We start from the raw sequence: 18,918 nt of genomic DNA on the forward strand, positions 1-18,918 counted from the left end.
CTGTTTTTAAAACTTTACTTTTTGAGGCATAGCTAGACTTAAAAGTGTAACAAAATGTGTATATAACAGAAAAAAACTATTAATCTCCAATAGCACATCACATTTATGTACTCTGCTGTAGGACTTGATGACTTCAACAATATCCATGTCTTGATAAAAGTGCTTCCATGCTTTTGGAAATGCCTCTGTTGCAGCAACTGTGGAATTCTCCCGAAGCTATGTGCTAGTCTGGCATCTCATCAAGCGGTTTCGCCTTTTCGTTTAGTTTTACAATTTAACCTTCTAGTGGTTCTCTGTGAATCTGGTGATTCTATTTAATCTAGAGATTTTAAATAGTTATTATTCTCTTGTTATTTAATAATCACTGTTTCTCTTGCAGGCACCCTGTGGAACTTGTCCTCCTATGAGCCCCTGAAGATGGTCATCATCAACCATGGTCTGCAGACACTTACCAATGAGGTGATTATACCCCATTCAGGTTGGGAGAGTGAGCCGAATGAGGACTCTAAGCCTCGTGATGCTGAGTGGACAACTGTCTTCAAGAACACTTCTGGTTGCTTACGGTAAGGCAGAACTGTGGAGTATTAATCCGTTCACCGTGTTCTGTGTTTAGGATTTTGTTAAAATTATTTTGACTTGAAATGAAGTATCATACATCTTTCATTTTTGCAGAAATATCCTCACTTCAGTGGCCACAATAGCAATGCTTGGAGGTATTTGCCTGCTACGGACTCTCTCATTGCAGGGCTTGTCAATGTAGGTCTGTCCAGTGGGGTCAGTGTGAAGAGTAGGTCGTTTATCCAGGGTAGGGGGAGTGGATCTATGTAGGGAGATGTATAATACAATGGAGAGTGACCCAGGCCAAGTTAAGTACAAAAAAAGTATTTTGCAATGCAAACTGTGCCATACGTACTGAGAATCACACTTTCATTTGTCGATTGTACTGTGATCAGTGGGCTTTTTCTACAAATTTTAAGTACCTTCTCTGCTTCCCTTGATGGTGCTGGTTTTATTTATTTGAAAAGTGTGTTTTCAAACAACTCCTTTTGTGGTTTCAGGCTTTCTCCTATCAAAAGGCATTTTTTTGCAGATGCTGGGGAACTGGTTTCATGGAATTACACTGAGCATGAAACATGGATCCAGTTTTAGCCACAAACACTTGTGGATACGCTCCTATTTTAAGCAAAAGTAACTAAGGACCAATGGGAAATTAGTTAAGAACCTGAACTACTGACCATTTAGGAACCTATTTCTAATATTCCTTGCAAAGGAGCCTTTTCTGGTTAGAAATTGTATTTGCATTTCTGAGAGCACCTTGAGAATAGGGCAGTGTATGCTAGAACCTGGGGTCAGGAGGATTCCTAATGCAGTCTGAAAAACCTGAAGAACCAATGTTCCCAAAACACGGAGTCTTTCATTTTGCTTTTCTTTGAGATAAAATAGTGGAGATGCCCTGTTAGATTCTTCAGCTTTATGATGAAGTCAATTAGTTTGAACAAAACTAATAAAGATTTGGCATTGTACCTTCTGTTGATCTGAAGTATACTTCTGTCAGATTTCTACTGATTAATGCATCTTCAGAAGTTGGTTCATTTCTGTTTCTTGGGCTTGTGGTCTCTAAATTACAATAACCGTTCCCCTGAGTAACTTCACAAATGAAGGAGGTAGTGAAAAGTGTTCTGAAAGGGCCCATTACTGAAATTATTTGCAGTCCCACTGGAAACTAAGGTCCTTTTAAGTAGGCTCCAGATATCATAGGTTTTTACTTACTAGTGTCTCACTTTCTAATGGTGTTCTGCAAGAGGAAATTAGTCATGGTGGGGGGAAAAGGATTATCTGAATGAATATGAGATTCTCCAGTAAGTGTAGGCAATAAATTGATCATTAGTAGACTAATCTAATCCACGTCATAAATTTTTATTAGTATGTGCAGTGCCCTGATCCACTTGAACTTCTACATTCCAGGATAGCTTTGGGGGTTTTTTGTTTGTTGTTTCTTTGTGTTTGTTTTTGTTTGTTTGTTTGTTTTTTAATTTTAAAGTAAGGTACTGGTTTTTCCAGACATACAAAAGCTTGTGCCACTTTGCACATTTCATATTCTTAAAGGCTAATGAAGAGGGATGTGGAGCATAGCAATACTGAGATATGTTAGTTAGATAATTTGAACTTTTGGTAATTAAAAGTGGTCCTGATGCACTTCAAATGCATCAGGACAGCAGCCAGTGAATGGTGACTGCTTCTATTGTTGAAGGGGGGAAGTGTATTTCGGTCCTTTCATCTATAGTCTCTGCTGTCACAGTCACGTGGGACTATGTGCTTCCTTGTGGAAAATTTGAAGCTTCAGTCAGATGTGGAGCAAGGTGATTTCACGCTTGAAAGTAGTTGCTTGACGTAAATGGAGACGTGATGGCAGGTTAGCAGGGAAAGGTAATCTGAAAAAGGTAGTTTTTCCGTGTCACTTTGCTGTGCTGTGCTGCACCTCCTGCACAGGAAGAGGGAGAACGGTCTTGTTGTCATCTTACTTCTTGCAGTGAGATAAAGTGAGTCCAGGACAACAGAGATGCAGGAGTAGGTGAGATATGAGCTGTCTTTCAGTTGATCGTACTTCTTGTTACAGTGTCAGTGATATTGCACGCCTTTTGTAGAGCACTTCCAGATCTAGGGATAAAAATGGACATATCAAAAGTAATTGTCATTACTACTGTTGGAAATAATTTTGCATTGTTTGTTGAAATCCTCTGCAGCTCATCCTTAAAAGCACCAGCAAGATAAGATAGTTAACACCAGCAGAGAATAAATTGTTGCAGCCATCTGTCTGACAGACGTCAGTGTTTAAAAACCCCTTTGCCTACTCTTCTCTTGTTGACACAGTAGTTGGTCCTAGAAATTCAATTTTCCATGAATGGAGCTTACTGCAGACAGCAAACTGTTTACCAATTTGATATTTAATTGGGAGGTTAGTCCTCCTGATGGTGTGCCAGCCTACTTTGTCCCCTTTGGAAGTGAGCATCAGGTGTGCGTTGCATTGTCTTCCAAAACAACTGAGAATCTTTGAACTTCTGAGGTTTCAGGTGTCCTTGCAGTTTAGATATCCAAGCAGAAGATAGGCATTATGCGTGCAAGATGGCATTCATTTCAGTATCATTTTTTCAGTTAATGAAGTTTATCAACAGATGTGGGCGAGTTTGTTTTAAACTCAGTGATTCACAGCATGAACTGTCAATTAATTATTTGCACTCTTTTTTTAACACTGCTTTCTGATCTTTACTTTGTTCTTAGTCTAGGTCTCTCTTTTGATAATGTGGAGCCTTGGAAACACTTACTTCAAAATAATTGAAAACAAGTAATTTAAAAAAAAACCCACAAAACCAACCAACACTTATTTGCCTTTACCTCTTCTTAAAACCCCTATCCATCCCATTTTCCTTTTCAGTCCTATCCTGGCTACGATACTTTTTTTTCCTGCGTAATTCGTTAGTCTCTCCCTCTTCACCTGGGGAGTTCAGATGCTGTGTATGTCCAGGTCTGAGTACGGCAGGGTGAATTGTGTCCTAAGTAGTCAACTTGGACTGCTTGTGCCAAAGGGTGGATTAACGTCTGGTGTTAGCAGCACAGATAGTGTAGCGCTGCAGGTATATGTGGGATGAAAGGATGCTTTAGCAGAGGGGTCAGTAGTTGGGGCCAATACCTTAGCAGACATTTGTACTTGCACCAGAGTTGCTTTACTTGGGAATTAACTTTGCAAGATAAGAGCCATGATCCATGCACTCTCTTGCCTCTTACACAAAGCTAAGGTAGCTTGCTGGTTTTGTATAGCCCTGATCTCTGCCCACTTTCTAAAGTAACAAAAATCTGTATGTGTTGCTTGATGTTGATTTTAGTCTGTATGGCCAAGGGACTTGCACTGAGGAATGGATCTGTCTCAGCTGCTGTTTGAGAAAACCCTGTGCATGATATTGAGTAACGTTGGACCTGGTCATTTACAAGCTGGAAATGGGAGAAACTGTGCAAAGTTTGCACAAGGATGCCAGTCAAATACTATCTCTTTTGTCTTAAGTTAAATAACTCTGGGATTGCCTGTGATACTTAGTGATGTCCATACCAAACTACCACAGCTAACTGACAATGTATACATAGCCAGTAAGAATCAAGGGAAGAAAAGGCAACTGGTTAAGGCTTATATTGACTTTGGAGACCAGTGTTTTATTTTAAGGGCTCCTTCTAGAGTCAGGCCTTCACCCATGATTGTGGCCATTGTAGGGATCTTTTGAATCCTGATACCATCTGGAACATGACGAGTGGGTTCTGTGTGCCATCCCACTCTGTACTTGACTTGCCAGAAACTCTCTTCAAATGTTTTGGAAATCCTGTATTCCCCTTTGCAAAATAAAGACTTGGCAGCACAGCCAATTTGCAAACTATGATCTGGTAATGAAATTTATTGCATGTTTTTTCTGTAATCTTTACCAGGAAAGACTGAAGTTTTCAGAAACTAGTGCAGGTGATAATTTTGTCTCCATTCTTGTCCTGAGATCAGGAAAAAGATGTTTCCTCTTCATTGCTGTGTTTTGTTTATAGGGGCAGACCCGGTATGATGAATGAATCTGCAATGTCCGTAATAATTTTACTACTTAAAATGGTCATGAGCCTTGTGATAGATGCTACATTGGGTGTAATTTTATAAAATAAAGGTATTCTTATATTCTGTTGAACCTGTTGAGAGAAATAGGTATGGTGGAAATCTGGAAAGGAACAGTAAAAAACAAAGATTGATTCATTGAAATTAGGTGGATTTTTGGTTATGGAAAAGTAGGACTGGGGAAGAAGTAAGGAAGACATTTGCTAGGAGAATCATTAAATATGCACAGATGTTCCTTTATTTCATTTGGAGTACAAGTTTCATGTCTTCATGTTGTACTTTATTCTTTTAGGTATGTGGAGAATATGTCTCTTCTGGTTGCTGTCTTTTATTTTTCTTTAAATCCCTAAATCCCAACTGGGATTTGCAATCCAGAAGTATTAGTTTTTAAATTGTACTCTCCTCCAGTTTAAATAATGAAATGATTTGGTGCATCTTAACAAGGCCGTTTTGTGATCCTTCCTACAACTTTGGCCAAGACATTAAGGTGCTTTAGGAGAAGAGTACAAGTTGAACTGCTTGCGGGATTGATGGAGCCTAAGGCTAGCTCACGTGCACCCAGGCAGTGCCAGAGACCTTCGCTGGGTCTCCAGGTTTCTCCCAAGGGTCTCCAGGTTTCTCCCAAGGGTCTCCAGGTTCCTCCCAAGGGTCTCCAGGTTTCTCCCAAGGTGCTTCTCTGCTTTAGAGGGGAAGTGCCGCATCTGTGGGTCAGAGAGCACTGCTGCAGTCACGTTATCTTTTTTGTTCTCTGTGTAGATATCTGCCATGATTCCTAGTTCTCTGGAAGCAGCAAGGATTTTAATGGTTTAAAAATGAAATTCATTCTGGGCTTAATTGCTGTTTTCTGCCTAATTACTTTTAATTCTCCCTTGGATTTTTTCACTTCAAAGAGGACAGGGTAGAACTTAGTTCCTAAATTGCCAACTTTCTAACCTGATTCCCGTGCTAAACTGACCTGCTGTCAACAAATGTTAAATGAATTAATTTGCATAGCAAACAGATGCAAAGTGCTCCTTTTTCCAGGGTACCATCTGTAGTTGCAGCATTTCTTGTCAATTCTCCAAGTACACAGAAATTCACATTCACAAATAGCCTCAGGGTTCAGAGACCTGGACGTGGGTGTATGAACACAAACAAACTGCACCCACTTGACTTCCACTAAAAACATGCATTCTTCAGATCAAAATTGCACATAACAGCTTGTCCAACACCAGCTCCTGAGAAGAGAAGGAACAACCTGATGGCTAGAGCTGTAACTCTTGAGAAGTATGGATTTAATTGCTGTTCTGCTACTATTCTGGCATAATTACAGGCAAGATTAATGGTATAAACCTTTTTGTGGTCTAATTTTAAATAGCCCTATCTCCTTCTGGTTTTGGTGAGATTCAGGCTCCTAAGTGCCTGAGTGGATCTGGACTTCAGTCACTGATCTTCACTTTCCTGTCTTTAACGTGGGATTGGCACCTCTGTCTTTACCTTCCCCTGAATCATAGAATCATTTAGGTTGGAAAAGACCTTTAAGGTCATCGAGTCCAACCGTTAACCTGGCACTGCCAAGTCCACCACTAAACCATGTCCCTGAGCACCACATCTACAGGTCTTTTAAATCCCTCCAGGGATGGTGCCTCCACCACTTCCCTGGGCAGCCTCTTCCAATGCTGGACAACCCTTTCAGTGAAGAAATTTTTCCTAATATCCAACCTAAACCTCCCCTGGAACAACTTGAGGCCATCTCCTTTCATCCTATCGCTTTTTACTTGGGAGAAGTAACAAGCTCCTTTCAGGTAACTACCTCCTTTCAGGTAGTTGTAGAGAGCGATGAGGTCTCCCCTCAGCCTCCTTTTCTCCAGGCTAAACAACCCCAGCTCCCTCAGCCGCTCCTCATCAGACTTGTTCTCCAGACCCTTCACCAGCTTCGTTGCCCTTCTCTGGACACGCTCCAGCCCCTCGACGTCCTTCTTGTAGTGAGGGGCCCAAATCTGAACACAGTGTTCGAGGTGCGGCCTCACCAGTGCCGAGTACCGGGGCACGATCACTGCCCTAGTCCTGCTGGCCACACTATTTCTGAGACATGCCAGGATGCCATTGGCCTTCTTGGCCGCCTGGGCACACTGCCGGCTCATGTTCAGCCGGCTGTCAACCAGCACCCCCAGGTCCTTTTCCGCCGGGCAGCTTTCCAGCCACTCTTCCCCAAGCCTGAAGTTGGTAAATACCAGTAGTTCAAGGATCGTGAAGTGGTTGGTCCTAGAGACAACAACTGGGAATAAGCACCTCCTGTAGGTATAAATTAAGAGTTCAGTCCCATGGAATCAAAACCTAAGGGTTTTGTAAGTGTGTAAGTGCGAGATACGATGTTTGAAGACATGAGATAAGGACTCAGTAGATTCAGAGCTGAAAACATACTCCAGCGGGAAGAGCAATGACGTGTAAGTATCTGCAGGCTCCTGTTACCTTTATGTACTTCAGAGGAAAGAGGACAGCAGGAGTTTGATGATAAATCATTAATACTTAGGATGTGCCAAATAGAGATTTTTGTATGAGAATGTTTTAAGCCTTTTTCTCAGGAGGACAGAGAGCATTAAGGTACATGCATGTGCATCTTGTCCTGCAGACGTAACTTACAGTGCTTCAGTCATATGTAACACTGCTTAATGGTAATGCACTCGTTCCTCGAGTCCTAATGACTTCATATACTTGTGGATGTATGTGTGCATGCAAACACCTACAGCACGCGCTGTTTGTAGCAGGAGTGTGTGCATCTGTGGGGCACATGGAGGTAAAGAAGGCTTGTCAAACAGAATCCGTGGTCGTGTTTTGGCAGAAAAGTTCTCTCTCTTTGCACCCTGGAAACGGCTGTGTGAGTGTCTCGATGATACTGGTGTGTCCATTTTTTCTTCCTATCTCTGCATGCTGAATTTGAGGAAAGAAAGGAAGAAAGGCTGTCAAAGCCAGGTGCTTATGCCCTCCTTTCTTATTAATGATTAATGTACAGCTTTTCTCTGAAGAAAAGTGCTTGGGAATTAGAGCTTTCGAAGTGAATTACTTTCAAGCTCTATCCATCTTTAAATCCTGCAGGCATGATAATAGTATGTGGTGACAGTCACATAACATTTGTCCTACCTGCACTCTCATATACTTGAGGCAGCCTTCATCTCTGACTGACTGAAGTAAGAAGGCACTTAAGTGCAAATCTTTGACCTGGAAGTGCTGTCTAGTGAAGAGCAGGGCGCAGGAGGTGAAGCTCAGGTGGTGCTGCTAGCCAAGCAGCCCTGGTGTCAGGGGAACTTTGCTTACTGAAGCACGGCAGGACAGAGAAGACATGTGAATGTGAGTTTTCAGGTGCTGGCTCTTATTTTCTCTTTTTTATCAGCAGCAAATTAGTAATTGAGCTTCACGAGTCTAGCTTTAGTACAGAGCCCTCCTGTGAGGCAGCTACATTTCTCCCCCACTCCAAAAAGGATTGACAAAGTCATTTGGTTGACTTTCCCTCTTAATCAGTGTGCTCCTCTATCACAGTTCAAGTAGTCAAGGCAGTTGTTTAACCAAGGGGGCCTGGACAGGACTTCTTACAAAGCTTAGCACTTTCCTGTCCCACTCAGAGGAGACGAGGGCAGATGCTGCCATGTCTCTGTCCACCCAGCCACTGCGCTTGGAGGCTGGTGCACTTGTGTTGTTTTCATACTGGCTTCAGCCTTTGGGAGATTGCTGCTCCAGAAACTGGAGCTAATTATACTGTCAGTGTTTTGTTGTGCAACAGGTACTTTTGAACTGGACTTTCAGCAAAGGAATAGTTTTAGAAAGAGGTAAAAACTGAACAGAAATTTGCCTGTGAATCTTCACTTTGGAGGCAGCAAGCACGGGAAAGGGGCAAGCTTATCTGCCCAACCCAGACTGGAAAAAAAACAACTCAAATTAAAAACCCACACAATAGAGAAGAGTGAGTGAAGGCAGTGTCTTAATTAGCTTACTGATACTGTGCAGAATCACAGCATATGGCTGTCCTGGGGCTTATATGATGAGCAGAGCGTTTAATTCGTGCTAGTAAGGAGCTCTTAGGGTTCCTCCTGACAGTTCCTGATGTTTAGCTTGTAATATAAATAAATTATGCATAGATTTTAGCAGCAGAGACATAACCTAGTTCCGTGCAACCTTAATGCTTTACAATCAAATCTGAAGTATAAATTTAAAGTTGTGCACTTGCTTATTGCCTTCTGTCATTCCTTAGGAATGAATCTAGGTCCCTTCTCCCTTGGCTGTCAATGAAGGGAATCTACAAAAACATCTTTGCTGCGGTGGAATGAAGAGCAAGACTGAAACAAAGCTCACTGCAGTCACTGTAATGGACATAGTTTGCTTTGAAAGGCATGTGAGCCGTGATCCTTTATTAGATAAATACCGCCTCATTTTTGTATTTTTGAGATGCTTTTCACATTGCAGCAAGCATGTGTGATAAAGCAAGCAGAGCCCCTTAGCCTTTCCTCCAAGCAGAAACTGGAATAATTTGGAAGCTAAGTAGCTGCTGGGCATCATGGAATTCTTGTGTAGTGCATTTCTGCATCATTTTGCATTGCAGGAGAGCAAGTTAAGGCCCTCCAAGTAGGTCATGCAGGAGGTAACCAGTCAGCATTTTACTGAAAAGGCATTACACAATGTTTTGGATATAGAAAGCCACAAGTAACAAAGGATGGACTTGACATCTGTACCTTGTTAAACTGTACTGCTGGCTGTTGAGCCCCTGCTTATTGTAGGGAGCTCTTATAGACAGTGCAGACATGAATGAGGCATGTGACAGTGTGCTTTGTAGATCTTGCTCTATGCCAGTGTCACTGGAGCACAGACTAAGCTTGGGAAGTCCTTTTTCAGGGGTGACTTTTGGTATGTTCTCTTTTGAGCATTTGAGCAACTAAACAAAACCAATCCCTTTATTCAAACAGCTGGAAGGGTTCTATGTGCAAGGCTGCTCCGCTGCTTCTCTCTTGGGTCTAGCTGGTAAGTGGATGCTTAAGTGGAGCAGAAATCTCCAGTGGGATCTCCTGCCCAGATCTGATACACCTTTTCTCAGCTGAACAGCTGCTCCCTACCTAATGTCACCATCAGTAGAGCTCCCCTGTCTTTCTGTTCATTTCATTTGGACTTTGGCTGCTGCTTCTTTTCTTTACCATATTCTCTGCTTGATTTCCGATTCAGCTGTCTGCTGCCAAACTCCATTGTGTTGTACAGGGCTCTCTGACCGGTGCTGCCTGGATCAGGCTATCTTTGTGTCACAGACAACTTCTTTCTTTTTCTCTCCTATTTTCAGAACAATGAACTTAATACCAGTTAAACTTCCTGGTATTTCATGTGAACTGAAGTATGGAATTCATCCTATTTCTGCATGAAATGATGGAATGATTTTAAAATGCTGTATATTCCTCCTTTGGGACATTCAGTACCTAGAAATAAGCTCGGAAATAGAGTACATTTACTGCAACTATTATTTACCAGTCTCCTTTGGCTGACATCCAAATAAAAATTTCTTAATAGTGAAGCAAAGTGTGGGTGTGGAAGTGTGGTGTTTTTATAGCAAGGCTTCTGACTGTCAGAGGAGGTGGATAGAACAACTAATATATTTAAATTAGACTTGTGAGAACCTTGTAGTTTTTTATCAGCTGAAGTATATAAAACTCAGTGTCTGGACAGCGAAGCCTCAGTGATGGTGTTAGTCAAGGTCTAGTGCGGTGTATGTCCTGCCTGTCAGCTCCGCCACAGCATTGCTGTAACTCAGCCCACTTGCGAAGTGCTGCTCACTGAACCCACCAGGAAACTCCAGTTGTTGGTAGCTCTCTGGCTTGTAATGATCGCAGGTATCCTTATCTTCTTCAACAGTGCTGGGACAGACTATACAGGAGCCAATGTTACTTTTTAGCCTGGCAATACAAAAATAGCTGTTAGAAGGTTGTTTACCATAGTAAAAAGTAGGATTCATTTGGGCAATCTGAGACCCTGCAGTGTGCCTACAGAGGCTGTTGAAAAGAGCACATCACTGTCTCAGCTTCAGCTCTCGTCCACGCTTCTTCCAGAGCAAGATGGAAATGTTACTAGGAGGATCTCTTAAACATTTCCAGTTCAGCTTTCTATTTATATAAAAAACAAAGTCCCCAACCTGTTGTCTTCATCCCCAGCTGGGTCTCTAAACAGTGCTTTTCACACCTGAGGAAGCGGGATGGTAAGTGCTCAGTAATACTCCAGCCTCTGGCTTTCAGCTTCATCTGCAGCACTGTGGGCTAACAACTGATGGCCCTTTCCAGCCAAGTGGCAGACACAGCAGTAGTCTTGGAAATACTAGTTTTAATGTTCAGAGAAAAAAATGTCTCTTTGATGCTTGTATTTTCAAGTTTCTCTTTATCATTAAAAAAAAAAAAAAAAACCAAAAGCTCTCCACAACTCCACTCTATCTTTCAGATTGTTAGGGAGAGCACAGTGGGGGCATTGCTACATGATTTGCATTGAAATAGTGCAAATTAAGTGCCATGCATTTAATTACTTTTAAATCTTTTCTCTTGAGGATAATTTTAGTGTGTGGCACAGATAGTAGTAACAGCTCACCTATCCTAGAGGTGATGAATACCAACTCTGTTCTGCAGATGTAAATGTTACGTTCAGACTTGCATATTATTAAGACGACTATTAGGTGGTAATGATAACCTTATCTAAAGCATGAACAGATTTCTCAGCACATTCCCCGCCATTTTCTGAAGTCTTTAACACCAACAGACTGGATTCCTAGCCTGATGTGTTTCTATGCTGGTAAGTATTTACTTTTATTTAACATTTACTTAGTGTTCCTCTGTTTTGTTTTCCCAGGGAAAGCATATATTTGAACACCCTTACAAATCCTCTTTCACTAGTCATGTCTACAGTCTAGACTCCAAGAAATTGCGGAAGAATCCAGGTTGCTTTTTCCAGCTACAGGCTGGGGATTTAAAATCTCTGGAATGAGATTTGTGCTTTACTGTTTTACATAAAATCAGTCATACAGTTCGTTTCCTTCCTATGTACTTTGAGTAACATGGGACAGTAATTGTGTCTTGCTCCTAGAATTGCTCTTTTGAGTATGTTGTATATATTTACAGTAAGCACACTGTGAAGCTTTCTATTACCCTTTGCAGTGTGATGTGGGAAAGATACTATTGTTGTTTTTAAAATAAATTTTTCATTTAATGGGCTCTTGGAAAAGTACTGAAAAGCAGGGAAAGTAGCAGAGGCCTCCCTGGGGGTGAAGAGACAAGGCAAGGGAAGCAGACTGTGCAGAACACCAGAGATGAATGGCAGGTATCATTTGTCACTGTTTTGTGTAAAAGTAGTTTGGGTAGTTCCTCCTCCCCATTCCCACCCATTTGAACGGGCAGTCAACTTTATTTTCATTTATAACAGGATTTTGTCCATCATCGGTGCCTGAAAAGCCCTGCAGAGTTTCTGTTTCAAGCTGTTCAAACTTAAAAAGTATCTTTGACTTCATCTATAGAGGTTCTTGATATTAAACTGCCCCAGCAAGCAAGTCGCTGAGATACTGTGTTTAATTCCAAAATCTTTGGGCCGTTCCAGTTGTTGCATGGCAGCCTAGCTCCGCAGTAGCAGAATTAACAAGCACCTCAGCTTGGGTTTTGGCTTCCTTTTCTATTCAGTGTCTCCTATCAAATGCTCTATCCACTGAAGAGTTAATTTTCTTCTGATATAAAACAATGCTTGTCTAATGTGTAGAAAAGTTCAGTGAAAAGCAAAACTCTCTACTTTATCCAAGTCCGGATGACATATATTGCATATCTCTCTCTTGCATGAGTTTCAGGAAGTTTCTGCCCTGGGCGAGGCTTCGCATTCCTTCGGTGGAGTGTCACCCTGTGTAAGGCGACTACAAACCCTCTGTTAACGTCTGCTGGAATCTGCTGCCTGTTTGTTGATTTTCATTAGTCTTGAAAGAAGGGTGTTTAGAAACTTTCCTTTGAAAGTTTCCTTTGGAACATGATTTAGTTACAACTTTCATCCCATAACATGTAATAGATCTGTAAGACGCATCAAGAACAGTTCCAGTGCAGATGTGGAATTGGAAGACAGTTTTTCCTGACTCCGGTCAGTGGAGTGTGATATCAGGTTGGCTATTCCATTACAGTTTCTATCCTTCTTAATGACCAATACTAGCACTAGCTCTCTTGTCCATGTAATCACTTTTGTCTCCATGCTACAGTCCCTCCTGAAGACCCAAGATGTGAATTTGACTGGTGACTACCAGGTGATGCTTTTCAAGGCGGTAGATAGTGTAGAGTCTTAACACCCCAAGGCAGAAATGCAATCTGGCATTTTCCTGGGTTGCAGGAGCTTTTGAAGGTTGCTCTGGATCATGGAAACCATGGAGCAAGTGCTCAACCCTGGGAGCACTTCTCCTGGGATTGCCAGATGAGAACTTATTCAAAGCATATTGTCTTCATGTTCACTGTGCCCGCCTTTGCTTAGTGCTTAAGGATGTTTGGCGTACTTGTGCATGTATCTGAAATGCAAATATTCCCATGGAAATTGGGAGATCTTCACTGCCTTTTGCAGTGTTGGAGCAGCAGAAAGAACAGACTTTGTGAAGCAGGTGCTGATCTCCCTGGGCTTAGTCTTTCTGGATCTGTTCTGCCTAGACTTCTGTGGAGGAGAATGTGAGCTGAGCTCTCCAGTGGGTCTGTGTTATAGTTACAGACAAGGAAATGGGTTTTGTTGTTCCGTGTTAGGTAAATCCCATGGGTGCATGAATCTCATTACCCGAGGAGGGAGGACTCCCACAATCCCAGGAGTGTTGGGTATTTATAGAGGCGATGTTTCTGCATGAGATGCCCATAAGGATACATTTTCTGGTGTGTTAGTTACAACGTTAAAACTGCAAAGTTTGTTGTCTGGATAACTTATTCATAGCATTAATTAGCTATTAGTTTGATCCTGCGGAGTTTTCATGCCTATTTATGTGTGATATATGTGGGAATTTTTTCTTGAGGCATTAATTTTCACTAATTTTTTCTATAGTTGAAGATACAGCAAGTGTTATCATCAAGCCACACTCTTACTGATGCACTTTTATAGTATCTTTTTCAATTATAACCGTATAAACGTCTATCTTAATATTAATCCTTATACAAATCAAGAAATAAGAAAGCAGGATACAAAATACTGTGGTGCTGTTGATAACCAAAGCAGTAAAACAAATGTGCTACAAATGCGGTGGCACAAATGGACCATAGAAAAATCTCTTTATGAATGGGCCATGGGACAACAAAGGTGTGAAGGATTTTTTGGGCAAAATTTGATTTTTTTTTTTTAAGTCTGCAAGTGTTCCTTATGTATTTTAGTTCTCTATTTCTAAGACTTAATGAGAGAATAAGAAATGTGATACACAGCTCCAGATAAGACCATTTTTAGTGCATTTCTGTCACCCTCAAGCTTAATAAGTAATGTTCCACTTTAATAGATGTGCTTGGAGGTGGAGCTGGTATCGTTTATTGTTATAACTCCTGAAAGGTATCACAGAGAATTTGAATTCTAATTTCAGTTTCATAAAGACTTTACATTAAAATTCACATTTGGGCTTTTGATACGGAAGGATTAGTACAACTGGAGATGGAAAAACAGTATGTAGAATTCTCTTTTCCATATGTCCTGTGGAATGATATTTTAATATCCACTTTACCTGCCTTGTGTCAGCCATTGCTAGAGGTGAAGCTGTGTGTTAGGATGCGGGGAAAGGATTCATTTATCTGTGCATTTCATTTGTGTTCTTAATTGAAAGTGAATGTGCTGTAACAGCAACCAGCTCACAATTAAGTGTCCTCAGATTTTGAGAGGTCTCTGAGAAAATGTGTTTTTTTCCTAGTCATCCAATTAGCATACCAGCCTGCCTGGGTGATGGGGGGACATGGGAGGGGACCATGGTTGATCTGTTAATTACTTGGGAGATTGGCAGTCCCTCTAGTTAAAAAGAAAAATTGGCTGCGCAATCCTGATAGCAGAAGGTGATGACTGTGTCCTGAGCTCTTGAGAGCTGACCTTACACGGGTTTGTGGAATTCAAAGACCCTGAAAGGTTGGCTGTGTTTTCGAAAGTGGTGCATTTCAGCTTTGAGAAAACTTTCCATAGAGGTTTTGCCAGCGAGCACTATTAAGAATCATTTGGTCACTTTGTTCCCCCCCCCCGAAGAAAAATAAAAATTAAAAAAAAAAAAAGGGGGGGGTGATGCTTATGCAAGCCTGGGGCTTCAGTATGTAGTAGCTCCCCTCTAACGTTTCCTGCAGTCATTGATACGTGCAACTTTAACAACTCTGAGTAGCCTTTCACTGCTCTGTCTCGCATCTTCTACCTGTGCCATTCTCTTGTGCAATGCTTTGAGAAATTTGAAGCCATATAAACATACTGACTGCCATCTTTTACTTTCTAAATGTGACTGATCCAGCCTTTGTGCTGAATCTGCTGTACACAGTGTGAAAGATGGGCTTTAAATGTCATAATGTGGGATTTAGACTGGGTGGCAGTAACTTCCAGTCAGAAAGCTGGGGATACAGAACAGATTTGGAGAACCTTTGAGCAGTCAAGGAGACAGCAGTTGTACATGGTGACTCCCATCTGACTTCTTTGGAGCAGATGGGGGCCAAAGAAAGTGAAGAACAACTTTATATACAGGTTGATTAAATAAAATATAGCTTATTGTACACCTGTTTTTAATCTTTCATTTCTCAGTTTCTCTGGCCATGAATACTGCTGAGCAGTCTTGTGATTTTGCATGTTTTTCTTAAGGTGGTGAAAGTATTTTTCAGATTAAAAATTCTGGCTTTGATTAAATTTTTGATTTGCATATTGTTTGTTCTGAAAACTCCTATCCAGTTTAAGGCATATCACTGGACTCGCCAGCAATTCAGAAAAACGTGTTTGTAGGCACCTCTGTGACTGTGTCTGCCTTTTCGTTCAGAGTCAGGGAGTTGCAGATGTGCATTGCCCATATTTTACTGAGATTTAATAGGTTTGTCAGACTACTTTGCCTCCGAATTGTTCATCCAAGGTAATGAGTTCTTAATAATTGTAGTACAAATCGACGCACCCTCAACTTTATGGTGAAGGTCAGAGGGCTAAATTTTCTTTTAAATCTCTCCTGTTAGGAATGTAAGTTCAGATGGAGCAGAAGCACGCAGAAGACTGAGAGAGTGCGATGGCTTGGTGGATGCCCTCCTTCATGCTCTACAGTCGGCAGTTGGCAAGAAGGATACAGACAATAAGGTGAACTTGAGTATTAAAACTTAACGGACGTTTCTGTTAATTTAGACTGAAGTGTTGCACTGGGATCTGACTTCTGTTTGCTAGTATCAGAAGGGGATTATGCTTGCCTCAGCAAACATAGTAAATATCTTCCTCTCATCTCTGTCACGATATCCGTATACTGATGGGGTATCAGCATGATGCTGCTATGTTACCTTGTATGGCTGATGAGGTGAGCAAAGGCAAGTGGTTGTCATAGGTGGGGAGAGTAGTCCTTTATTATTGCAAATTGTTCTGCATTACTTAATTGACATTTATAAGTGCAGTCTCCAAATCAGGATTGAGTCCCATTGTATTGTGCTTTGCACAATACCAGCAAAGGAGTCTGTTCCCATTTTAAAGACTTTATTCAGCACCATCTCTAAAGACTGTAGTGCTTAGACATTAAGATAAGTCTTCAGACCTGCAGCACTTTCATTGTGGCTTTTTTTAGGTGCAGATTTTGATTAATCTGTTTTTATCATCATCTCATCCTGTGGCGCTTAAAAGCGTATTTATATGCATAAGGAATATCACAAGTTTAACCTGTTTAAAAAAGAAAGAGCATGCTATTGCTTTATAACACCAATAAGGCTTGTAAAGCATCGTTATTTTATTCTTTTTGAGTCCCGCCATGTGAGGGACTGTACAAGGGAATTAAAAAGCCCTGTCACTTAATCAGATAATTTTGGAAGTGGATTTTGTAACCACCTGGTGGCTTCCATTGCAACCTACGGAGCATTGCTCTTGTCAGAACCTGACGTCCTATGGATTAGCTATTACTACAGGACAACGTGTGTTCTCACTGAAATCCTCACAAGGCCTAGGTTTTGACCCAGAGAAAATTTAATAAAATGGGTCCTTGGGGATTGTAAAGGTTGGAAGAATGAGAGAGAGGCTTGTATTAAAATAAGATCCTTAATGATAGTTTTCCGCTGTATGTTTGATCTTTTGGTGAATTGTATTCTTTATGTACGATCGGGTGGTATTTTTGATTAGAGAGAGTTCATTTTGAATGGGTACTGTTTATGAAGTGCTTCACTTTTGGAAGAATAAAATTGGTTTTAGAACAAGAACAAACCTTAATTTAAGATGTCTTGACTAAATCTTCCTCAAAAGCCTACATTCTTTTCCTGGGGCAGGTGGGCTTTTTTTAAATTCCCCCAAACCCTCCACTGTATAATATAATGGTTTGCGAATAAGAGGGTGCAATACTTACTATAACATAAATTTCTCTGTAACAGTCTGTGGAGAACTGTGTGTGCATCATGCGGAACCTTTCCTATCATGTCCACAAAGAGGTCCCTGGAGCTGATAAGTACCAAGAACTAGATGCCAGTCAGACTACAAGCACGGGAGGCTCTCAGAAGAAGAAGAAAGACGACGCTGGTTGTTTTGGTGGGAAAAAAGCTAAAGGTATGTGTTGCAGAAAGCTCAGAACTGGAACGGGATTTGGGGGTAAACTTTGCTGTGTAGGCCTGCTCTTGCAAGCACATTCATCATGCTGGTTTAGAATGACGCAGTTTGTGGAGGTACGTGTTTGTAGTGTTGTGGCATGTGTCTGTCTCCCTTGTTGCATTACTACTGGATATTTGGGAATTTTTTCCACGATTGCTCTAGTTGTGTTTGGCTTTAAATAGGAGTGGTGCATGCTGACAGATGACATTCTGCTGTTGGACAAAGGTGGATGTGCTTTGCCTCTCCTCTGCATTACTGTGTTCTTGCATCTGTCAAATCTATGCTTAGTCCGCTTTCTTGGTTGTATAGCACGTGTCACGGCCTGTGGAAGCCAGGCCAGCATGCGTTCATCCCCGTGCATGGTACTCCTGTCTGTACATCTTCCATGCTTCCAGTCTCTCATATTTGAAAACAAACTAAAAGCCTACCCTCCGACTCACAACCAAAACATACAACCTCCCAATTCTGTCACTCTTTCAGTCATTTAAATTGCAAACATGATTTTGTAGCTTTTAATTGTCAGTCACTTTTAGACCTGTTCTGTCCTCTGGGGCATGGTTGCAAATGAGTTTCATTACAAGAGAGGATTAATAGTCTCAGTAACCCCTCTTCCATCTTTCCTTTAGAAAGAGACACTCAAATTATATCCGTTTTCTTTGTTGTTTTAGAGAAATGACTATTCTAGACTGAATTCGGAGATAATTAACTCCATTTTCTGTCTAGGCTCCATTCTACTCATTCACGTGTACTCACATCCTGGCTTACTATTTATAGCCAGGTCTGAGGAAGGTTTTGGTCCTGAAGAGCCGATATGGAATTGTTTGAACTTGATGGACTGTGTGATGCATGTTACTCTTCCTTTGATCTGACCTGTGCATGTTACTAAAATGTTATGTGTTTCCATATGTGTTAGGGAAGTCATCACAGTGTGGACTTGCTTTTGCAGACTAGTCTGTCATCAAGTAGATTTAAACTGTGTTTAAAAAAAAAAAAAAAAAGATGCAAATCTTTTAAAGACTGGGGGGAAAAACAAAGAAAGAATTTTACCTGCTTGGTCAGCCTGTTCTCACAGTGAATGACTAGAACTTCACTGTGATATCCTTTGGAAACCTTGAACATGTGCTGACTTGAGCCTGTTCCCTGCCCCTTGCAGTCCCTGTTGTTTTGCTGCTTGAGAGCAACGCAGTCAGTGGAAACGTTCTTAGACATAAAAGCTATGAGTGTGCACTGTGGGACGAGGGGAGTGTGCTGATTGAGAACTGTCATCATCCTCTTGATGACAGTGAAAAGAGAGCGCTCTCAGGTGGCTGTCCTTTGTCAAGTGTCTGCCTCTTTCCTCTGGGGCCGACCTAGATATATACCTTCTGTGTCTGAACACCCTGATAGTTTCTGTTTATCAGCCAAAGCATCTGATCATGTCTTTTGGACAAATTGGTCTCAAAATCATCTGAGACTGAGGATGAACCTGCAGATTTCGGCGAGCAATGCAGGCACTCAGTGACAGCTTGGGTTTGGCTCTGTGTATTCAG

General features: G+C 41.4%; 1 protein-coding gene across 1 annotated transcript in view; it reads left to right on the forward strand.

The window, feature by feature from the left end:
• ARVCF (armadillo repeat gene deleted in velocardiofacial syndrome) overlaps nt 1-18,918 on the forward strand; it is a 293,335-nt gene that overhangs the window by 225,745 nt on the left and 48,672 nt on the right. The window contains 3 exon segments of the mRNA XM_009318531.1: nt 380-563; nt 15,796-15,913; nt 17,176-17,347. Of these exon segments, the coding sequence (XP_009316806.1) occupies nt 380-563; nt 15,796-15,913; nt 17,176-17,347 (474 nt within the window).

This window comes from Pygoscelis adeliae, unplaced genomic scaffold (genome assembly GCF_000699105.1).
Source record: "Pygoscelis adeliae isolate BGI_AS28 unplaced genomic scaffold, ASM69910v1 Scaffold410, whole genome shotgun sequence".
In the NCBI taxonomy this organism is placed as follows: domain Eukaryota; kingdom Metazoa; phylum Chordata; class Aves; order Sphenisciformes; family Spheniscidae; genus Pygoscelis; species Pygoscelis adeliae.